At 46.1% G+C, this 24,250-nt stretch overlaps 1 protein-coding gene and 1 long non-coding RNA gene across 2 annotated transcripts; one reads left to right on the top strand and one right to left on the bottom strand.

Annotated features, from left to right (window-relative positions):
* Nucleotides 1-2,597: 2,597 nt before the first annotated feature.
* On the bottom strand, nucleotides 2,598-24,173 carry LOC148110459 (uncharacterized). The gene is made up of 5 exons (XR_015726709.1): nucleotides 23,403-24,173; nucleotides 7,856-9,284; nucleotides 7,639-7,696; nucleotides 6,983-7,145; nucleotides 2,598-4,608 (listed from the first exon to the last, which is right to left on the bottom strand). It is a non-coding gene; the product is annotated as an uncharacterized LOC148110459 (long non-coding RNA).
* LOC148110460 (speedy protein E4-like) lies at nucleotides 8,153-12,051 on the top strand. Its single transcript, XM_087867239.1, has 6 exons — nucleotides 8,153-8,267; nucleotides 8,765-8,962; nucleotides 9,610-9,668; nucleotides 10,099-10,184; nucleotides 11,659-11,827; nucleotides 11,992-12,051. The coding sequence occupies exons 1-6, from the start codon at nucleotides 8,159-8,161 to the stop codon at nucleotides 12,049-12,051; spliced, it is 681 nt and encodes a 226-aa protein (XP_087723365.1). The 5' UTR covers nucleotides 8,153-8,158.
* Nucleotides 24,174-24,250: the final 77 nt, after the last annotated feature.

The raw sequence follows: 24,250 nt of genomic DNA, 5'->3' as shown, positions 1-24,250 counted from the left end.
TAGGGCCCAATTTCCACTTTGTCTTCGCTCCTGTTAGGGATCAAGGAAAGGTGTCACCTCGAGTAGAGGGCTGTGTTTGCGTCCTGGATGCCTGGTCCTTTGCTTGTCCTGAGATCTATCCAGTTGGCACTGAGATTCCCCACGAGCAGGAGAGGACAAGGAAAGGGTGCATCGTATACACGTCACTGAAATATTAGAAGTTTCACTAAAACACTGGGACGCAATTAATACCCAGCCATGACATTAGATAGTGTCATCCGTGGGCACATGGTTTCTCGAAGGAAGCAGAAAATGTAGCTTGTCCAGATTACACAAGGAATGCTTAAATACTGTAGAACAATCAGAAATCACACACAAACCAAAAATAAAAACAACCCCCCCCCAAACTCAGATACCCGAGATCTTGCCCATCAAAGAGAATATGTTAGGTTATAATGTCATTTTTCAAAAAAGGGACCATAAGGACAATCATCTATTAATATTGTGTGTGTGTGTGTGTGTGTGTGTGTGAGAGAGAGAGAGAGAGAGAGAGAGATTATATAATCCTATTCTTGGCCAATTGCTTCTTAATCACTGTTGGGTGGTGAGGATTAGAAGTAAAATCTCCAGCCATCCAAGAAATCCTCTCCACAAATACAGATATAAGGATAACTGTTCTATTGTTTTAAGATTTATTTTAGAGAAAGACAGCAGGGCGAGGAGCAGAGGGAGAGGTAGAGAGTGAATCCCTAGCCGACTCCCCGCTGAGCGTGAGCCCCATGCAGGGCTCAATCCCAGAACCCTGAGATCAGGACCTGAGCTGAAAACACGAGTCAGCTGCTTAACTGACTGAGCCAGCCACCCGGGTGCCCCTGTTCTATTGTTAAATAACCATTAAATCAGATGGTGCTGCCCATCACAGGTGAACCACTAACAAGATTGCAAGGAGAAAAATGAACTTTTTTATGCAGCTAAGCAAATACAATCCATTACATAGAAGTTCTCAGGCGAAACAGTACACCTGCTCCTCGTTAACAGGACTTGTCAGCACCATTTGCTATACATTTTTTCACAGTTCATCCTAAATTCACCAGGTAATCTGGGTGCCTATCCTTGCTAGTTATTTCTGTCCAAAGGAAAAAGAAATCTTCTCACGTCTCTCTGACAACCAGGTAGTTACAGCTCAGAGCTAGGTGCCTAGAGCCCATCCTTAACTCTCCTGGTGACAGACACTACCTTCCTTGAGGTTTCCATTTCAAAGAGATGGCTCCCAGGCCCTTAAGAACAACCTTCCCCAGTTGTAATGCTGGCAAGACAATTATTTAGCTTATAGAAAGATTTAGATACATATGAAATCAACAGAGGAAGTTTTCTCTGGGTAACAACACTCTTTTAAAAGGTAATAATAAGTACTGATTTATGCAAATGAACGGGCACATAACCCATTCCTGATTTCCCTAGCTGAGCTGCTGCATCAAACTAATCCCGCACAAAAGGCGTACTTCAACTGAAGCTGCTGTCCTTAGTGCCTGGGCTGCGTAGCCAGGAAGTCTTGCCCCGCTGCTAGTTAAGTGCAGCCCATCCCAAATTCTCATCAATGGAATGCTGGAATTATTGCGAGGTGACCACACCTCCCCTGGGCCTGAGCCTAAAAGACCTCCAGGCATGTTTCTTCTGTGTTCTTTTTCATTTTCAGCAGGTAAAGGACAGAAGCTGTGCTGAGCACCTTGGTAAAGACAGGCAGAGCCCCCACCCTCCCCGCCCTAGTCCTCTGGGTCCTGGTCTCCAGCCCTTCCCTCCCCCACAGGCACTGATCAGCTCACCTGAAGACTGGGATGCCCTCCCACCTCTCTCTCCACTCTGGTTCTCTGCCTGTGAACTCTGGCTGTCGTGCCCCCCTCCCTGCAACCACTCAACTCCATCCCTGCAACTCAGAGTAACGCTGGGTCCCCCCCAAGACCCCAGCCCCATACCTTGGCCTGGATAACTCTGGGCAGTGAACTGGACGCTCTCGGGGCTCACCCCTCTCTCCAAATGGCTAAAACCTGTCATTTCATATATTCATATATTTCCCCCTTCTAGAAACTTCTTTAAGTGGGGAGGGCAAATCTGAACCCTGTGATTCTATCTGGGCCAGAAGCAGCAGATCCGTACCTTTTAATGTGGCTTTATTAAGATCTCTACACATTTATTAGTGTTTAAAATATAAAGCTTTCTCTTTTTGTATTTGTATAAAATAAATATTTTTCCCAATTTGTCATTGACCTTTAAAATTTAAATGTTTTAATTTTCTGCCATATGGACATTATTTTTTGTTTTCAGATTATTCACTTTCTGTTCATACTTTTCATCTGTTTTGACACTGTACTTGAAGCCTTTCCTGCCCTTAATTTTCAAGTAGTTGCCTGCTTTTGCTCCTATTTATTTTTTTCTCTTTAATGCATCAATTTTATTAAGATAACTGGCACCCATCTTCAAGATTTGTAAATCATTCTTCTCTTAAAGTCTTTCAACAATTTTTTCCCCCAAAACTAGCACATTCACCATGACCAGGAAACGCCAGAGGCTAAGAAAGCTCAAGTTTCTAATCTGTATGAAAGAACTGGTTCTTCTTTGAGGCCTGGGGGACTCGTCTTGCTTTAATGGAAGGGGCAGCAGAAGTGTCAGAAAGTGACTGTCAGATCTGAATTCCCTCTTATTCAAAATACTGGTTGGATCGGTTTACAGGGAAGCTGCAAAAGTAAGACAACCCAGGCAACTGCATTGTCTCTGGAGGCTGGGAGTCCGAGACTCAGGTGTGGGCAGGGGCTGGCTCCCTCTGAGCGCTGTGGGGGAGGGTCTGTCCCATCCTCTCTCCTTGGCTTGTCCATGACCGTCTTCTCTCCATATGTCATCGCACTCTCTTCCCTCTACCTGGGTGTCTCTGTGTCCAAATTTTCCTTTTTTTTTTTTTGTAAAGAGTGATGAATTTATTTGAGACAGGGCACGCATGAGCAAGGGGAGGAGCAGAGGGAGAGAGAGAGAGAGAGAGAGAGAGAAGCAGACTCCCCACTGAGCACGGAGCCCAATGCGGGGCTCAATTTCACAACCCTGAGATCTCGACCTGGACCGAAATCAAGAGTCGGATGTTCAACCAACTGTGCCACCCAGGTGCCCCCCCAATTTTCCCTTTATATAAGGATACCACCCATCCTGGATGAGGGCCCACCCTAAGGACCTCATTTTACCTTGATTTCCTCCTCAAAGAACCCACCACCAAATAAAATCACATCCTGAGATACCAGGGGTTAGGACTTCAACATATGAACGGGGTGGTGGGGGTGGGAGGGGGGCATACAATTCAACCCATAGCATTTGTGTACGGGGTTATGTCCAGTTTGCTTTCTCACTGCCTTGGTTATGTTAACATGGGCAGAGCCCTTACAGATCATCTCATCTAAGTATTTTATTTTATAGGTGGAGAGATGGGTGCTGGGAAGGCGGAAGCATTTGCCCACAGGCACTTGCTGGTTTGTAACAAAACCACTACGTTCCCACCCCTCTCCCCCATCTTTCAGACAGACGTATTGTAACTACTGGTTTATGTCCTCCAGATTACCATCAGGAGTCTGGGCAGATGGAGAAGGGGACACAGTGAACAGGATATAGGACTTGAATCAGAGCAGCTGAGGTGAATCCTAGGGTCTTGCTTCAGTCTTTTGGGCTTCACATCCCTTGTTTCTAAAAAACAAATCTCAGAACCCTGCTTTCTCCACTCAACAAAGAAAATGAGACAATCCTCCTGAAAATGTCTTATAAAGGATGAAGCTCTATTTCAAAACAAGATTTGCAGACATTTTATAACACTTAAAGGGGGCAATTTTAACAGACTACAACTCACTTGATCTTAGGACCTCCGAAGAGTATGTCAGCCATGGTGGAGGGGAGTATAAAAGTCAATGACCAAGACTGGCCTTTATCACTTAGCTTCAAACACTAGCTCTTAGAGATCAGTATCCAGAACCTCTTCCCATCTGCCCATCCCGAATTCTGTGAGTTAGCATTCCCTGTCGCCTTCCTAGGGTGTCTCGAGGTCTTACGGGTCACAGAAAGGAAATAAAGAGACCATTATTCATTAGAGAATGACAGGCCAGGGTGAGCGGCCCCTGGCGAGCCATGACTTCCAGGTGGAGAGGGCGGTTTTAACACCAGCGCAGACACACTTGGGATAAGCTCTGCTCATAGGTCTACGTATCCAAATCGGCGCCGAGGCTGCTGGACGGGTTGTCACCAGCAAGCTGGCCAGAGGATTGGAGCTGGTTCTGAAGGTCCACTCAAGGCTTGGTCACAGCCTTGCCATGTCAGATCCAGGTCATAGTCTACTTCACCCAAAAGTGGCTTTGCTTTCGTTAGGGCGCCATTGCCCTGACCTGGGTGGCACGTCCCACAGAGATTTCCAAACCTGAATGTGCATCAGTAAAAAAGTTAAATTGCCCTTACCTCAGTTCTGTTGATCTAGAATCAATGAAGCTGGATCCAGGTATCTGGATTTCAATTACTTTCTCCATGTGATCCCCATGCTGAAAGGAAGGCATGTGCAAAGCACTTCTGTTTCACGCTACTGATATTTGTGCAATGTAGCCACAGCCACTGGAAGAGACAGAGGAAAGGTGATAGTTTGCTCTTCCCCATCTGAGCTGTTTAGTCCATTTTGGGGCAATGTACCAGCGTATCTTGAGATGGGCCCTGCCTCACTGCAGCGCATCTGGACAAGGTAGCATTGGAGAGAAAGGACGGTGCAAACTATTTCGAAGAGTCCCCCTCTTCAAAGTAATCCAAACTTTCACAGCACAGACAAGACATTTTAATGGGGACAGACTATCAACCTTCTGGTATTGGGAAGCCTCACTGGGAGGCAGAGCAGACTGTTTTGGGAGGACCCGACCAGCTATCCTGGCTGAAAGCATGAGGAATGCAATCTGAACGCAAATTGGCTTCCTAGAGCTCAGACTTCTCCAGTCATGAGTCACGTGTCCCTCACATGGCAGTGCCTTTCCATCAGTGGGCCCCCAGGGAGGGCTGGGGCCCAAGGATGCTGTGTGGGAACTCCAAAGCTGTCTGTATGCTCTCTGACACCTCGTCCAAGTCGAAGTGGACGATTGCAAACAAAGGAGACACTCGGCCCTGCACCTTTGATCAACTATCTTTGCAAAGTTTCAGCTCTATTGAGGCATAACTGACTTATAAAACGGTAAGATGTTCAAAGTGTACATCACGGCAATTTGATATATGTAACCACAGTGAAAGGATTCTAACCATCTAGTTAACTAACACATCCGTGACCACACATACTGACCTTTTTTGGGGGTGAGAACATTTCAGTTCTACTCTCCTGGCAAATTTCAATATTACAATACGGTGTTATCAGCTGTAGTTACCATGTTTGATTTGAGATCTTCAGACCTCATTCAACTTATCACTGGAAGTTTTCACCCTTTGCCAGCCTCCCCCTAGTTCCTCCAACTTCCCAGCCCCTGGCAACCTTTTTTTTCACCTTCTGTTTCTATGAGTTTGACTTTTTTTTTTTTTTTTTTTTTTTTTTTAAGATTTCACATATAGGGGCACCTGGGTGGCGCAGTCGTTAAGCATGTGCCTTCGGCTCAGGGTGCGATCCCGGCGTTCTGGGATCAAGCCTCACATCAGGCTCCTCCGCTATGAGCCTGCTTCTTCCTCTCCCACTCTCCCTGCTTGTGTTCCCTCTCTCGCTGGCTGTCTCTCTCTCTGTCAAATAAATAAATAAAAATCTTAAAAAAAATATTTCACATATAAACGATACCGCTCAGTATTTGTCTTTCTCTGTCTGGCTTATTTCACTCAGCATAATGTCCTCAAGGTCCAACCATGTTGTCACAAATGGCAGGATTTCCTTCTTTCTCACCTATACATGAGCTATATATCTACAGATCTCTCTATATGCACCTCATATCTTCTTTATCCATGTATCCGTTGATGGACACTTGGGTTGTTTTCGTATCTTGGCTATTGTGAGTAATGCTGCAATGAACACAGGAGGGCTGATATCTCTTTAATATCCTGTTTTCATTTCCTTTGAATATATACCCAGCAGTGGAATTGCTGGGTCATACGGTAGTTTTTTTTTTTTTTTTAATCTTTTGAGAAACCTCCATATTGTTTTCTGGGTGAACTGATTTGACTTTATTGATGCTTGGATTGGACTACTTAGAAATACGTAAGTGATCAAAACGCAAAATAAAACTTTAGGCACATCCCAAATAACAGATGTGCTTCTCTATCAAAGTTCAAACAATGGATTGAAACCAAGACTTAGCTAAAATGCGGATACAACCCAGCTGTCCATCAATAGATGGACGGGTAAACTAGAATGGTATGTATGTATATATATCATATTGTTAATTATTATGAAAGGAACATGCAAACGTACACACACATACACACACACACACACACACATACAGAGGATATTATTCATCCTTAAAATGGAAGGAATTCTGACACACACTACAACACGGATGAGCCTTGAAGACATTTTGGTGAATGAAATACATCAGGAACATATGGACAAATACTGCAGGATTCCACTGATAGGAGGTAGCTGGAGTGGCCAAATCCATAGAGACGGAAACAGAGTGGTGGTTGACAGGGGCTGGGGGAGGAAAGAACGGGGAGTTATTCTGCGATCGGGGGGGGGGGCAGAGTTTCAGTTTCAGGGAAGATGAAAAAGTTCTGGAGAGGGATGGTGCCGATGGCGGCACAGCAACTGCAATGTGCTTCATGCCACCGAATTATACTCTTAAAAATGGTTAAAATGGTAAATTTTATGTTGTGTTCTTTCAGCACAAAAAGAAAGAGCAAGCCAGATTCAGATGCCCTGGTGAAAAGCAGAGGTAGGAGGTAGGAGGCTCGGAAGAAGCTTCCCCTGATACTGATGGACAATCAGTTATTTTTTTTTTTTACGGCATCTGTGCTCTCACATGCTTCCCACCTTCTCAATAAAACAGCTTCCGGGGCGCCTGGGTGGCTCAGTCAGTTAGGCGTCTGCCTTTGGCTCAGGTCATGATCTCAGCGTCCTGGGATCGAGCCCCACATCGGGCTCCCTGCTCAGCAAGGAGCCTGCTTCTCCCTCTCCCTCTCCCTGCTTGTGCTCTCTGTCAAATAAATAAATAAAATCTTTAAAAAAAACAAACAAACAGATTCTGCCTTGGAGATTTTTCCACTTAGCATTTTTTGTGCATGTGACATCTTATTCACAGGCTACACAAGGGGGAGTAAAGTTTCTGGGTCGAGAGCGATACACACGGTCGCAAATTTTACATGCGGATGACAGCTGATTCATTGCAATCAAGGGGCAGGTTTGGGGTGATCTGGGGACTTCTGAAATCGTAGACACCGTATGAAGTGTGTGGGAGCACATGTACAGTTTTCTACGAGTTTAGGTTCCCACAATGTCTCTCGGCCTCAGGGATGCCTGAGAGTAGAGCACAAGTGCTCCCCCAGCACGGAATCCCCAACACAGTGTCAGTAAAACATCGGGCAGAAGAACTCTGCCAAATCAAGCGATTTAAACTAACTTTTAAATCCAACAAGTCCGTGCACCTGGGACCTTCTTTACATACTTATTTCACTCTTGTAAGGTCTTACCTTCCTGCTCACCCCAAATTTCCTTGTCTCTTTCGTCCCTCTCCCGCCAGACTGCACCCTGAAATAGGAATAGAAGGATGGAGAGAGCCCGACATGTTTCCAGCTTAGAATGAAGAGAGCCGGCATCCGCTGGAAAGGAGTAGAGTGACCCAGACCCCTCAAGGAGAGTTTTGGAGGATGGTCCGAGGTTGGGTCGGCGGCAGGGGACACCACTTACCCCGAGCTCCAGCAGTGGACATCAGTCTGGCAGTTATACGTGTTTCCCTTCAAACTGGTTGCCAGGCTGGAATGACCCGTGACATCAGAGGCTTCTGACCTTCCTGATTGGAAGGACCAGACTCCGGGGTGCTTGGCAGCGCAGGTGGACAACAGTCTCTTCACAGAGCTTTTCTCCACTCCTGGCTTTGCCTCAGCTTAGAGAAGGGATAACAGGCTTGCGTTCAGCCAGAATCCAGAAGAGGAGTTCAAGCAGAACAGGGTCTAAGTTTTCTGGAAGGGCAGAAAGAGCTTGGGAGAAATCATGGCCAGTTGTCAACCGTGTTCCCAGTCTGAGGACCAGAGCCCCCGGCCTAGCTCCTCAGGCTACCCCTTGGAGGTGGTGGTGGACGAGGAAAGACCGGGACCATCGGGTGAGGAAGCAGGAGGGGGAAGGGACTTGGGAGGCTTGACTAGTAAGGAGGAACGGGTACAGAAGTCAGGAAGGAGTGTTTGAGTAAGGTGTGTGTGACAGGAGAGATTCAGAAAGCCAGGGATTGGAGAAGGAGAGCACAGGAGCTGGGGACAAGACTATCCCCGTGGAAGGAAAACCCAGGAAGCAAGGAAGGAGGGTTAGGAGATGAGATCCAAAGATGAGATAAAGGAAGAGAGGAAATTATCCCATTATTCCCATGGGAGAAGTTATCTACAATGAGGAAGTTTTGAGGATGGGGGGGTGGTGAAACAGTGGCAAAGATGAATGGGGGCAGATGCATATCAACAAAGGAGAAAGATGGAAAGATGGTTTGGGAGAGGCCAATCATCAATGAGGCTGGAGAGAATGAAGGGGGAGGTTTGAATTTTCGGAGGCGAGGGGTGGCTGGATTCCAAAGACAGAAGCTTTATACTGTAACCTGGTTTCTTCACTCAGCCCCCTGGGTAGACCCCTGCCCCCCGCCTCAGTCCCCCGAAAGGAAGAGGAGAAGGGATGAGTCAGATGAGGAGACGACTCCTGGGGCTGAGGACATCTGGGTCGTGGAGACACTGTGTGGACTCAAGATGAAGTTGAAGAGACGGCGGGTGTCTTCAGTGCTCCCTGAGCACCACGAAGTCTTCAGCAGGCTGCTTGGTAGGAAAAGCACCCTCCAACCCTGTGCTTTTTTCTCTTAAAACACAAGAAACTTCCAATGCCTATAGTTTTCCAATGGAGAATTCTCTGCAGGTTGGTAAGCTCTCCATCCTTGGAGGACTCCATATTGATCCCTCATTGGGGACACGTAAAAATGACAGAAGATTACGCAAGACTTGGAGAAAGGTCTGTACTTGGGATAAGAAAGCTTGGGTTCAGTTGCAGTCCTGATACATCTTAGCTCTTACTGGTCTTTTGAATCTAAATGCCTTTGGCTGTGTGTGGAAGGGGGATGACAGGCCATCTTTGCACCCCGATGTCACTGTGGGATGAGAAAATGACAGTGAATGACTTGATGTTCTCTGCAGTGGCATGGCCGTGCATGATGAGACAGCATCACTGTTTACTTCACACCCAATCCTGCAGGTGCGCTGCTGACACCTACCTCTCTCTCCATCACCCCACAAGGGGAGTTGCCAACTTTTCTTGGCCCGTGAATGGTCTTCGCTCCCCTCTGCCCATAAGCCTCACCCTTGGCCATATTCTGAAACTTCCCCAGGGGAGGCATCGTTCTCCTCTTTGCTCTGGAATGCTCCCACAGTAACCCCGTTCTGGTTGCCAACCTGACACATGCCCTCTTTTCACAGAGGATCCTGTCATCAAAAGATTTCTGGCTTGGGACAAAAATCTGAGAGTATCTGACAAGGTATCGTTGTTCTCCACTAAGTTGATTGTTGCTCCAACAGCTGTCCTGGGGCTGGGGGATGCCTCCTAAACCCTGTCTCCAACCTCATGCCTGCCAACACTTCCCTTCGGGGACTTTGTGGTTTCTTGCAGATCCTCTGGGACCTGAGCCCCAGGTGTGCCCCTGTGGCTGTTGCCACCTTAAGTTCCTTCTCCTCTCATCTCTCAGGGGTTGGCGGGGCTCCCCTTGGCTCGACTTGCTATCCTGGGAGCACCAAAAACTCTTCCCTTGACTTCTTCAGTTTGCAACCAACCTTCTGACACCAAATAAGCGCGTTCACCCAACATGTCGGAGCGGCAGCACCTGCTCCAGCCTCCCGTGCCCTTACCCCACTGGTCTTCCTCTCCCAGGATGTGACCCCTCTCTGATGCCCCTTCTCTTCTTTCCACAGTATCTCCTGTCTATGGTCATAGCTTACTTTAGCCGTGCCGGCCTCTTCTCCTGGCAGTACCAGCGAATTCATTTCTTCATAGCACTGTGAGTATTTGGCCTCATGCATCAGCAGTATTCTATCCCCTGGGAGGATGGAGGGGAGAAGCGGGACTCTGACCTTTCCTCTACTTTTTTTTTCTTTGAACCTCCTTGTGTTTTTTAAACCTGTTTTTTAAAGAACTGTTTACCCTGTATAAAAACGATAGGATTATACTATTGTGTTTTTTATACTGTTCTTTGTAAACACAAACAACCCTAACATCAGCTAAGAGGCTGACCAAGGAAACATAAACCCTCCTAAGAGGAGGGAAGGAAAGAACAGACACCACCTTGCCCCAAGCAAATAGGATCGAGAAGCAGCTGGTTCCGATCCTCCATCTGTCTCCTTCCCACGGCATACCGAGTATAATTGTCTCCCTCCTCTGCCTTCCCAGCACAAATGCCTCAATTCACGCCCTCAAGACATAGCACAGATCTGTCGTGAATGCTTCCCCTGGTGTTTCTTACAAGTCCGTCCCCAAGCCAGCGGGCGCCATGTGCCCGAAGTCTTTCCAAAGCACCAGTCTCCTGCTTCACCCTCGATAACAATCTCGCTGGCCACTGGCACTCTCGGTCAAGGCCAGGGTTCCCAGCTTGGATCCAACCCTCTCGTCTCCATCCAGCTTGTTCACCCTCTTGGCATTTCTTCCTTCCATGCACCCTTCCCTCCGTTCCTATACTACGTTTTCTGTCTAGGTGACTTTGCACGTACACCTGAAGAAAATGACCGGTCCTCGAGGCTGATTCCAACTCCAAAATCTTCAGATGCCCCCCCTGACCTCCCTGACTTCTGCACCCTAGTAGCACTTGCATTAAAACCCTAGTCTCATGGATATTTTGGACTATAGTTGTTTCTTATCCACCTCCCCATCCCTCCGCCCCTTCCCCAATCCCATTAGACAAGACGCCTGTTGAAGGCGCTCTCAAAGACACTCAGCACAATTCCTTCCATTTTGCAAATGTTTAAGTCATGTTGGGTCTATGAGTGTTGCGCTTGACCATGAGAAAAAGCATTCATTTATTTGTTCAACAAAAACTTATAAAGCGGATCTAATGTGCCAAAGACCATGAAGCGACAGGAAGAGAGATTCAAGAAATGTGTGTTGAATTAACGTACCCACATGAACCCAGTCCTATCTTAGTCATGATCACAGAAATAGAGCAGAGTCAGCTCCTCCCTGCAGGAGCTGTGTATGTCCCTGCTCCACGGGGACACAGGTATGTGCACAGACAAGTTGAAGGGAAGGGGGCCCATGTGGGGATTGGAAAACAGGGCAGGGTATGCCCTCAGGCTTCCCGTTGAGTTCTGTCTTCATCTTCAAGGTGGGAGAAGTCTCTGCCCAGCCATGCCTTCTTGATGACAGGGTGGCACTCTGTGACACTGGGTAATGAGCAGCCTGTGTCCTTTCTGGGAAGCTGAGCTCAAGTAGGAGGTCGTTCCTGTCGTGCTCCTGACCAGTAATCTGATGTCTCTCTCCAGCTACCTGGCCAATGATATGGAAGAGGATAACCAGGCCCCGAAACAGGCCATCTTTTCATTCCTTTATGGGAAGAACCGCTCCCAGCGTCCCTTGTTCCACAAACTGCGATTCCAATTTATCCGATCCATGGACTGGAAGACCAGGGTGTCCCGGGAGGAGTGTGAGGAGGTGGGTGGGCTGGGGAGAGATGGGGTGCGGGCGGCCTAATGGGAAAGAGAGGGGAACATGGAGGGACATGGGATTTGGGATGAGAAAGAATTAGAGCCTGGACAGTGCGGGAGGGGGGTCCCCCTCCTGGAGGTTGTCTTCTCATGGGGCCGCTTGTCTTCCAGATCCAGGCTTTTGATCCAGAGCTATGGGTGTGGGGGCGAGATCGTACCCTTGTGCCCTAGAGCTCCCAGGACCATGGAGGCCTGAGGTCATCGGCCTGAGGGAAGGTAGGTCTGTGTCTTCACGGGTCCAGGCACAATGATTTCTTGTGTACTGAGGAAATCTGAGGAACCCAGTTGTCTGACCCACGCTCATCTCCCCGGCCCCACACATCAGCCTTCCACACACTGTGCAGTGGAGCAGCTGCACAGCCAGACGCTGACTCAGGGCCCAACCACGAGCTGACAAACCACACAGAGGCATGACCTCAGGGAGATTCGTGGGTGCCAGCCTCAGGAAAACCAGTTCATCACAGAGGCATGGACTTGGCTGAAATAATTCCATTGAAAGCAATTGGACCCAGATCACAGCTTTGATGAAATGTTGATTTTCTGTGAAAAGTGAATAAGTTTCCAATTTTTTCCCTAGATTGTGTTTTGACTTTCTCTTTCATGCCTCAGAGGTATCAACGATAGGGATTTATTTACAACAAAGTCAATGTCTAACAATAGGACATTTGATGGAACAGTCTGCCTATCCAATAATAAAAGATAAATTATGACTAGCTATGTTTTCATCCAAATTTGCTTGCAAGCACATTGCTTATGGCCAGAACACCAACTTCATGTTCCCTGCCCGCTTCTGGACCCGTCTCCCGTTTTGTTCCATTGCACCTTTCCCCTCAGGTTTATGATCAAGGAAGTTTGTCAGAATGAGTGAAGCTTAAGAAATACTAGTTTCAGCACGGCTTATTGTAATCGACACACAGAGTTACAGATTTGGGTGGAGGATTAAGATTTGGTTTAAATCGTGTGAACTAGCTCTCCCAGTCCATTCGGGCTCCTACCCCAAGTACTACAGACTGCATGGCTTATGGAAAACAGATATACATTTCTCACGGATTCGAGGCTGGAAGTCAGAGAGCAGGCTGCCAGATCCTCTTCTGGGTTGCAGACTGGGTGGGTTCTGAGCTAGGTCACCGGGGTCTCTTTTATCAGAGCACTACTCCCACTCACGAGGGCCCTACCCATGATCCAATTATCCCAAAGGCCCCATCACCTTGTGGGTTTAGATCTCAATGTACGAATTTGAGGGGGGGATACAAACATTCAGACCATGTAGCACTGACCAAATTTAGGACTAGGTGTTATGGTTAAACATTAGGATCTAGGGTTAGAATGGGGGATTATCTGCTTCATGATGTTGATGGTTCATGGAGATTCATGATGTTGATGTGTTAGGGATGTTTGTGGTGCGGTTATTAGTTCAGACTTTAAGTAATACAAGAGGACCAAGGTGAATATCAAGTCTAAAGCAACATTCTCTCAAGTTTGTTTTACTCCCTGAGCAGAATCACTTAGAGTCCTGGCTATCAAACAGATAACTGGGCCTGACCTTAGGCACATTAAAAAAATTTTGGAGTCAGGGTCACCAAAGTCCAAGGGTCATAATTGAAAATGAATTGGGGTTTAGAATGAAGGATTAGAGATAAAATTGAATTTATTAGTCTAAACTCTCATTAGAACTGACCGAGAATGTGAATAATCTTTATATCTGGAGAGTTGCCTCCTTGCAATCTAATTTCCTCTCTTTCTCTCAATTGAAGATCCCTGAGCCCAGGGGAGACGCAGGTTTTCAGCAGGAAGTCAATCCAGACAGTGACGACAGACATGAAGAAGGAAGAGAGGAGTCCCTTGTCCGGATAATCTAGAAGAACCCAGGAACTTCTAGAATGAGCTGAATAGAGTTATGTTGTACTCCTAGGAGCCGGGAATCTGTCTAGGAGTCCACAGAGGGACATTAAGAAACCAGGGTTTTTTTTCAGGTTCCATCCCTTCCTGGGGCACACCAAATATTTCAGATTGTTTAGTTCGAATCTCCCAAGGCAGAAGTTGGAGGTCCCATTTTTTTATGCATTGGGACAGAGACGAGGAGGAAATTACTTCAAAAACAGAAAGTTAGAGACAAAGGATTTTAATAGCCTAATAACGTATGCCATGAATTTCATTCATGGCATTTCATATTTTGAAAATGTTGCACTTAGAGTTGTTACATTTATTTTTATATTTTATATTTATGTATTTATTTTAAATAGTTCTGAAATAGTTTTTAAAAAATGCTCTTCCTACAAAGTTTTGCAATGAGATTACAGCTATAGATATAATTTTGTTTACATATTCAGGATAAGTTTTTGTGTTTTATTATATTTACGTATCAATTACACTTACAACTAGATGGGTGGTTCCCTCAAGTTCTTATAACTGTAAATGTTTATTTGACATTTAGTCTTTGTTATTAAATTGTGAGAATCAGTTGTAATTTTTTAACTTGCATTGATGACATGTTTGTATGTTATTTTAGGTTATTAAAGAGGACACTGCAATGTGTCTCTTGGGGAAACATAATAAAGATAAAAGTTTTCTTATCTTCATGCTGTTTGTGGTCATCCCAATCTGTCTTACCCGTTCACTGTCAAATGATACTGTTGCTTAATGGGGTTGTGATCATTTAGTCACACTTAACTTTGAAAAATAATTCTGACTTATTTTTCATGTAGGAAAAAAAAATAGAAGACGAGTGGATCCTGAGCTTATGTCTTAAAGCAGGAAGCAAGGAAAAGATATGGAGGGAGGAAAGGGGGAAGAAGGAAGATAGTGCTCTGGGGACCTAGATAATAATCTGAAATTCACAACGAAGGCAAGGTGACTCAACAAGATGATGCATTCCAGGCGATGTTCCTTGGCAAGCAGACCCAGAGGTGCAAGGGAGCACACATGGTGTTCCCTATTTCAATTATAGTAGGAGTCCTTTTCACTATCTCCAATTCCAGTTTTCTGTGGTAGAAAGAAAATCTAGAGTGTATGATGAAATAGGAACAACTGAAAAGAAATGAAGATTTTGGAGAACTTTCTGAGAAACACAGTAAGAGAGGAGGAGCTAAAGCTGTTCAATAAGATAGGCATGGAGAAGAAAGAGCTAATGACACGAACCCTGAATATTGGAGGAAACCATCTTGGGAGATGGTAGCACCAGAGAATACTAGGACTGTCCCAAATACCAAGTTTCGGTATCCTCAGGACACATCACCCTCCTGGCACATAAGATGCGTATCACCAGTCAGGAAGCTCACCTTAGCTTGGTGACCAGAGTTCATATTGGGGTTTCATTATGCAAGTGTGATTAATTCAATCATTGGCCATATAATGAACTCAATCTCCAGCTCTCTTCCCCCAGAGATTGGGTTGAGATCAAGCGGTTCAAAGCCCCAACCCTGTTGGTGTTCCTGGTATGGCTGGCTCCTATCCTGACTCACCTTGTTAGCACAAACTCAGGTTTGGTCCAAGGGGCCCACCATGAGTAACAAAGACTCCTATCATTCAGGAAATTCCAAAGACCTAGAGGCTGTCTCCCAGGAACCAGGGAGAGGGACCAGGTAAATTATTTATACAACACATTGGCTATGGTCAGGAATCTGGCAGAACTCACGTGGTCAGAGAAGGTAAACATTTTGGGACAGATCTATCACAGGAGATATTGGAGAAGTCAAACAAGTAAGGACTGAAATAGTGGGGTGCTCATGGGATTTGGAATAGCTTAGGAGATGTGAGAAATTTAGGAGATGAACACAGCTCTTTATATAGGGGGAGCTAATGACAGTGAGCAACTGAGTAAAGAAAAGCCAAAGGAAAAATGTGTGTGGGGGGAGGAGGTGGGGGTGCAGATCTGATAAATGAGATCAGCTGATAAGCATTGAGCAGTTTCAGAAAGTGAAACCACTAAGGTCAGAAGAGCCATAAGGACATCAGCATCTAATTACAGCAGCTCTAGGAGAGGGAAGGCATTCAGAAGTGGGACAACACAGTTCATGGACAGAGCAGCAGACAGACTAGATTCTGCAGACATGCAAACAAAGAGGAGAAACAGTCTGACAGCTTGGAAACAGATATAACTTATGAGACACCGAGGAATTAAAATGTATATTTAAGAAGCTCTAGGTCTCTGCAGGATGGGAGGTAAAGGCAGATTAGGAAACAGCTCAAATGAGGAAAGACCTGAATGGAAAGACACAAGAAACAAGACGATGGATACAAACAATAAAGCAATAACAAACAGTCAAGAAAACAGATGGTCAGGTGATTGATGATAAGGTGATGATGATGATAAGAACTGGGAATGTTTGGGAACACTGGAGCAGAACATTGTGGTATCAGCCCGGACACTTAGAGAACCTGAGATCAGGACTGATCCCAGTTGAAGAGAAGGGGAAGCCAAGGCTGCTGAGAAGGGGATGAAGCTTAAGAGACTGGAGGATAAAGAGATGGACCAGCTGAGAAAGCAGAGAGGCTGGAGACCACTGAAGGCTGAGAAGGAATACGAATCTAAGGACCTGCTTTGGAAATGTGAGGTGATGGCAGAAGGATGTGTGACTCCAAGAGGAAGGAATGTCAGGAACAAAAGAACACAGAAAAGTCAGAGCAGCCAAGCTTCTGGAACCAGAGAGTATCCAGGACTATATGTGGCCACCGAATGGAGGTCAGGAGGCAGGGGCAGCAGAAGTTTTGCCACACAGCAGAGGAGCAGTGGGCTTTCTTGGAGAAACAGAAGTAATGGAAGAACTCCAATGCCTAAAGCTGGAAAAGTAGGAGAGTGACAGGGCTCAAGGGTGTGATGTGATAACAACTTACACTGAGTGGATCAGATGGGGAAGCTGAAACAATGGCACAACACTGGGCACCCAGAATTTCATGTGAGGAGGAAAAACTGATTCTATGTGGGAATTCACAGTGCCTAGACAGACAAAATATGACTTGTGTATGGCTCCGTGGATGAGACTAACTGGAAAGCAAAGAAGGAGCACCTGGAACGCTGGGCCTACCTTTGAAGTTTCTTGGCTGAAGACGGTCAGATTCTCACTGCGGCTCAAGGTTCTCATGTAGGGGGTCAATGTTTAAATTTTGAAGAAAAACAGGCACGTGTGGTAGTCACGTACTTCAGACTCTTTGCCTCCTTGTTCTTTTTTTTTTTTTTTAAGATTTTATTTATTTATTCGACGGAGATAGAGACAGCCAGCGAGAGAGGGAACACAAGCAGGGGGAGTGGGAGAGGAAGAAGCAGGCTCACAGCAGAAGAGCCTGATGTGGGGCTCGATCCCATAACGCCGGGATCACGCCCTGAGCCGAAGGCAGACGCTTAACCGCTGTGCCACCCAGGCGCCCCTGCCTCCTTGTTCTTATCACACGCTGCCCCGTATATTATCATCCTGACCATTAAAGTCACACTCTCCCCCTTGCTTTACACTTGGCGCCTGATGTATTGCTAAGACCCCAATAAAAGTGGAGACAAAGCTTGGCACAGGGCCTTTTCGCCACTACAGCATCTGGTCCCCAGGCCTCTCCTTTCTCCTACTAAGGTGTCTGGAGTCATCTTTTCATTCGCCGTCTCCGGGTTTGCTCGCCAAACCCAACAAGTGTTGCCCTGTGTGAGGAACTTGTGACGGTCGGCGGTGGAGCCCTCGGAAATGAAAAGGAAGGGACTGCGAGCAGTAAGTCGTCGGAAGCCTGCGTCGGAACTCGGGCTTGCCGAGTTCTAGGGAACTTTTGGGCTTGGGTTTCCTATCTCTATCATGGGTCAGCATTTTTCTGCTGAACAAAAGCAATACATTAAGTTTCTTAAGCAGTTCCTTAAAGGGAGCGGGGCCTCTGTTTCAGAGGCCCAACTTCGGGGTTTGTTAAAGACTATTATTGAACATAACCCCTGGTTCCCTGATCGAGGAACTTTAGATTTAAAAGTATGGGAAAGAGTTGGAAAAAATTTAAAATGGAGCCATGAACAAGGAAAGAGGGTACCTCTCACCTCCCTTACATTGTGGGGGCTAGTAAGATCTGCTTTGACTCCGTTACATATTGAGGATACACCTAGCATTTCAAAGGAAACAGAAAGAGAACTCCCTGCACCTATGCTCCCAGCCCCTCCATGACCTGATACTCCATTGCCCCAAGGGACAATGGGATTATTATTAGTAAAATGAAGCCTAAATTTAAGAGGTATTACAGTCATTCCAGGAGTTATTGACTATGATTATCAAGGGGAAATTCAAGTACTTATGACCTGTAAAGGCTTGCATATTCCCCCCACCCCAGACTAAGATAGCTCAACTATTGCTCCTCCTCTGTTGGGTCCCCAGAGCATCTAGAACCCGCAGGGGACCCAAGGCTTCAGAAGCACAGGACCCAAAGGGACTTATTGGGCAAAATTCAGGACAAGGTTTTTTGTTTTTGTTTTTTTTTAAAGATTTTATTTATTTATTTGACAGAGAGAGACAGCCAGCGAGAGAGGAAACACAAGCAGGGGGAGCGGGAGAGGAAGAAGCAGGCTCCTAGCGGAGGAGCCTGATGTGGGGCTCGATCCCAGAGCACCAAGATCATGCCCTGAGCGGAAGGCAGATGCTTAACGACTGCGCCACCCAGGCGCCCCCAGGACAAGGTTTTTACAGGACTAATAGATAGGAGAGGCGATGTTACTATTATTAGTCAACAGCAATGGCCCCCCACTTGGCCTCAAAAAACAGCCCTTGATTCAGTCACTGGCATCGGAACTTGCTCTCAACTGTTGCAGAGCGCTTCTATATTAACCTGTCAGGGGCCAGATGGAAAAACTGGGTATTCACAGCCTCTCATTTTAAATATTCCCGTTAATCTTTGGGGACGGGATCTACTTGCTCAACGGGACTTTAGGCTAGACACTTCCCATTTTTAATTGGGGTCACTGCTTGTGTGCCTCCCCTGCCTCTGACCTGGAAGACTTCTTCCCCGGTCTGGGTCGAGCAGTGGCCCCTAAAAGGGAAAAAACTTTTACAAGCTCATCATCTAGTTCAAGAACAGCTAAAAGCAGGTCATACTGAACCCTCCCATAGCCCCCGGAATACCTCCATTTTGGTCATTCCGAAAAGATCAGGGAAATGGAGGTTATTACATGATCTCCGAGCCACCGTGCCATCATACAACCGACGGGGGCCCTACAACCTGGGCTCCCCTCTCTGGCTCTGATTCCACAAGACTGGCATGTCATTGTTATTGATCTCAAAGATTGTTTCTTTACCATTCTCCTGGCTGCACAAGATAGAGAAAGATTTGCTTTCACCCTTCCTTCCTTCAACAATGAGCAGCCTAATGCTTGGTTTCAATGGAAAGTTCTACCCCACAGCATGCTTAATAGTCCCACAATGTGCCAATATCATGCTCATCAAGTCATACGCCTCCTTCGAAAAAGATGACCCTCCACCAATCTTGTCCGTTACATGGATGACATTTTAATTGCTCACCCATCCCAGGATATCACTTTTCAGATTTTTCAGGCCTTTACAGTCAGAAGTAACCTCCCATGGGTTGTATATTGCCCCTGACAAAGTATAATGCCTATCCCCATGGCTTTATTTAGGCCACATGCTTACCAAATGACAAATTAAACCTCAAAAATTAATTCTTCAAAAAAATTCTCTTAAAAACCCTTAATGACTCCAAAAACTCTTAGGAGATATTAATTGGGTTCGACCGTTACTGGAGATTCCAAGAGCTGCCCTTTCTTACCTCTTTGGAATCCTTCAAGGAGAATCAGCCTTAGACTCCCCTTGTTATCTTAACCCACAAGCCTCTAAAGAATTACAACTAGTTGAACAAATGCTCTCAGACTGTTACCTTGACTGTGTTGGCCCTACATCACCTATCAGACTTTTTATTTTTCCCACTCCTAAATTTCCTTCTGCGTTGCTTGGGCAATTGAATCCTGCTTTATGATATCTGGAATGGCTCTTTTCTTCTAACTTTCCCTCTAAGACGTTATCTCTATACCTAGAGATGATTACAGACCTCATCATTAAAAGTTGTAAACGCTGTACTCAACTTAAAGGTTATGACCCCCAGATCATTCACATTCCGCTGCCGAAGGCTCAATTTGAAACCGCATTGTCTCACTTTCGTTACAAATTGCTATGGCAGATTTCATAGGAGAAATCACCAATTCCCTACCCTCTGACAAACTTTTGCATTGGTTTGGGATCACACATCTTGTTTTCCCTAAAAGACTCGCCCACAAACCTCTTCCCCAAGCAAAGATTATTTTTGCAGATGGGCCAGGAAAGTCAGGAAAGGCCGGCATATTCTGGCCCCCAAACAATTCAACTACTTGCTCTGGATTTTCACCAACACAACGTGCTAAAATAGGAGCTTTAATCTTTGCCCTGGAAACTTTTCCTAATGAGCCTATCAACACTGTTAGTGATTCAGCTTATTCTGAGTTTGTTCTCAAGCAGCTAGAAACAGCGCATATCAAACCCACCATAGACCCAGAAGCCCTTTTACTTTTCTCTCAACTCCAGCAACTCCTCCATACGTGTGCGCTCTCATCCTCTTTTTCTTTCTCACATTAGGTCTCATAGCGGCTTCCCTGGCCACTCACTCACGGAAACTCACAAGCAGATAACCTAGTGATTGACGTCTCTCCTACAACAAGCTCGCTTGTCACATGATTTTTTCCACCAAAATTGGTGTTCTCTACACAAACAATCTCATCTAACACAACAACGAGCTAAATTTATTATATTCCAATGTCCTGATTGCCAAGCCACGGGCGCTACTTCTTATCCACAGGGTACGAACCTTCAAGGTTTCACAGCCAATGATCTCTGGCAAACTGACATCACACACGTCCCTTCTTTTGGAAAACTTCATTATGTACATGTCTCAATGGATACATTTTCCAGCTACACGTTCGCCTCAGCCCACAAAGCGAATCCACAAAGCAGGTAACCAAAGACCTTCTCATGGCTTTTTCTTCCATGGGCATCCCTAAAATGCCACCAAGACAGATAATGGGCCAGCTCTCATTAGTGCATCCTTTAAAGAGTTCTGTACTCTTTGGGAAATCACACATCACACTGGCATCCCCTATAATCCACAAGGACAAGCCATCATTGAACGAGCACACTCCACCCTTAAAAACATGTTGAAAGAAACAAAAAAGGGGAACTACGGGCCTGAGCGATCCAGACCCTGCTGCACAATTACACAAAGCACTCCTAACTTTAAATCGTTTCAACTTGAATAATCAATTTTTAACCCCTGCCCTAAAACACTTTACAAAAAAATCCCCAGGACTGCGCCCCTTGGTCCTTTGGAGGGACCCCAGCTCTAATCTGTGGCAAGGTCCCCATGGACTCATCACTTGGGGCAGAGGCTATGCTTGTGTCTCCTCAAAGGAAGGACCGCTTTGGCTCCCAGTGCGACACGTCAAGCCATATCGTGACCCGGCACGGATCAAACCCGATTCCACAGACAAGCCAACTGAAGCTGGGCGAGCCTCGACCCCAGAATCGCTCATTGCTGAGGACACAACATGCCACCGAAATAACTTGGGGAAACCTGAAGAAAACAACTCATAAAGCTGAAGAAATCCTACAAATGAGAGGACAAGCCCACACACCCAAAAACACGTTTCTGGTCATGTTCTCAGTGATAAGTACAACTTCTATCGTGGTGGTTACATTTTACTGTCTTATTCCAGTAGCTATGGCTACTGATTATTGGGCACACATGCTTAACCCTCCCCTCTGGAAGCCCTTAACATGGGCTGACGCGCCCGTTCCTGTGTTTGATAATAACTCTAGCTGGATAGGAGGGACCTCGTATCCTTTTACACAACCACAACTCAATGGTTCCTTCTGGGCCCCGGCACCTAATAACACGGAGTTATATGCTTCTGTCCTTCCAGTTTGTGTTTCCTTGTCTGACCCTCTTTGCACGATGGCTACTCCTCAAATCTGGTTACATTTTCTGCCAAGAGATCCTATTAAGAGAGCCCAGCTAACTTTTATTTCTGTTGGAAGCATCCAACATGGCAATCAGACCACCTATAAGAGCCACTCTTCTCTCCCCTCCTGTGAAAGAAGCACTAAATAGACTCCCTCTTCAGAGAGGGTTTCCTGGGTAACATGTAGGGCCTTCTATTCTCACCTTCTTAAATTAGATAATCATATCATCTTAGATTGGAGTCCTAAAGGACGTTTCATAGTCAACAATATGGAAATTAAAGTCCACCCTGCTGGTTATGGAAGTTGGATTGGCAGGACTACCTCGCCCATAATCTGGCGTGAAGGGGGCCTCACTTCTCCACTTCCCCAAATAGAACTTCTTCCCATTCAATCATCTCTCTGCAGATTAGGACATTTATTCTTTCCTCTTTCCGTATGGCATGGAAGATATAGCAATGATTCTGGCAGCTATTCCATAACCCTTAATAAAAATTTTACTGATTTCATATAGTTATGTATTCCTCACCCATATGTCTTTCTGTTTGGATCCAATATATCTCTATTTAAGAAAGAAGGGCTATATACTATCAAACCCTCTGGTGACCAGAGGGGATATTACACAGCTTGCCTAAAATTACAATATTACTCACCACAAGGCTAGCCATGTCTTTGTTTTAAAAAAGGAGCCTTTCACTTTTATCCCTGTCAACCTCACTTGATCTTGGGAGGAGTCCAAATCACTCAGTATTCTTAATCAGGCTTTTAGTGAATTAGGAAGGCCACATAGGTTTCTAGGATTGCTTATAGCCGGCATCATAGCTGCTGTCTCCATTTTAACGGCTACTAGTGTTCCCATGGCTGCCCTTACTCATACTATTCAAACGGCTCAATATGTCAACCAAATAGCCTATAAGATAACCCAAGAATTGCAACTACAGCAAACTTTTGACCAAAAAATACTAGGGAGGTTCCAACTTATGGAAGCTGCAATAGAGTATCTGGGAGAAAAACAGGAAGCACTTACTTTCCCCCAAAGCCTTAACTGTGATTGGGCCATTTGTGTAGCCCCCCCCCCGCCCCCCACTTTGGAATAATTCATTACATATTTGGAGAAAAATTAAACACCTTCAAGGTTCTCTCCATGATAATTTAATCCTAGATATTCGCAATCTCAAGGAGCAGATTTTGGCCTCCCTTACCACTATTAATAAACATGAATATGATCAAGATACCTGGAGCGTACTTTTGGATAATTTACAGTGGTTGAATCCCCAAAATTGGTTTTCTTCCACCAAACGGGGACTTATCAGCCTATCTGTTGTATTGCTCACTTCTTTGGTGTTTCTTTTCGTAGTCTGAAAAATCGGAATAAAGGTGCTTTCCCGAGCTGGAGAAAACCGGGAGCTATATCGGGCACCGATGCAATGAGACCTCTGCTCTATTAATGAGAAAAAAGGGGGAAATGTCGGAACTCACAGTGCCTGGATAGACAAAATCTGACTTGTATATGCCTCCCTGGATGAGACTAATTCAAAACCAAAGGAGGACCGCCCGGAACGCTATGCTTACCTTCGAAGTTTCTTGGCTGAAGACGGCCAGATTTTTACTGCGGCTCAAAGTTCTCATCTAGGGAGTCAGTGCTTAAATTCTGAAAAACGAGCACCTGTGGTGGTTACGTCACGGACTCCTTGCCTCCTTGCCCTTATCACACGCTGCCCCATATATTATCATCCTGACCATTAAAGTCACACTCTCCCCCTTGCTTTGCGCTTGCGCCTGATGTATTGCTAAGACCCCAATGAAAGTGGAGACAAAGCTTGGCACAGGGTCTTTTGGCACTAGGGCGTCTGGTCCCCAGGCCTCTCCTTTCTCCTACTAAGGTTTTCATTAAACCCGACAATCCTTCAGGGCTTCAGAAGACAAATGGGATGCCTGGACTATGGTGGCTGTGGCAGACGGAACTGCCGCGGGGGTCTGAGGTGATTTAAGACTCAGTGACCAACAAGGGGGAGCTGCTTTGTGAAGAGGAAACCTTGAGAAAACTAGAAAGAAATGGTAGGAGTGACACAGGAAAGTCCCGCAGGCAACTCAAGGGCATCTGTCTGCAGCTACTCCCATTCTCTCAGCTTCTCCCTCAACAGGCAGCCACATACTGTCTGCAGCTACTCCCATCCTAGATAAGGTGGGATTGGCTTTCTTCTTCTTTCTTTTCTTCCTTTTTTAATTTTTTCCCGAAGCCTGGACTTTTCCAGACGTCCCCTAACGGGTGGGCGCTTGGACTCACGGGAAACTGAGGTCGGGTATTTGTCGGGCTCCCGGGTGGGCTCCGGCGGGCGCACGGCCGCCGTCGTCCTGCGCATGTGCAGCTCGGCCTGTGTGCGTGTTCGCGCACGCGTAGTGCCGCCGCGCTGCTCTCG

Source organism: Ursus americanus, chromosome 2 (assembly GCF_024610735.1).
Source record: "Ursus americanus isolate L20-20 chromosome 2, mUrsAme1.1.p, whole genome shotgun sequence".
Lineage (NCBI taxonomy): Eukaryota > Metazoa > Chordata > Mammalia > Carnivora > Ursidae > Ursus > Ursus americanus.
Note: the sequence above shows the minus strand (reverse complement) of the source record. Positions and strands in the feature narration are given on the sequence as shown.

Excerpts from the sequence above, each read along its gene's own strand:
- LOC148110460 (XM_087867239.1), top strand. The coding sequence starts at position 8,159 with ATGGCCAGTTGTCAACCGTGTTCCCAGTCTGAGGACCAGAGCCCCCGG. Across the intron at positions 8,963-9,609 it reads AGTCTTCAGCAGGCTGCTTG|AGGATCCTGTCATCAAAAGA; the intron begins GTAGGAAAAGCA and ends CTCTTTTCACAG. Across the intron at positions 10,185-11,658 it reads ATTCATTTCTTCATAGCACT|CTACCTGGCCAATGATATGG; the intron begins GTGAGTATTTGG and ends GTCTCTCTCCAG.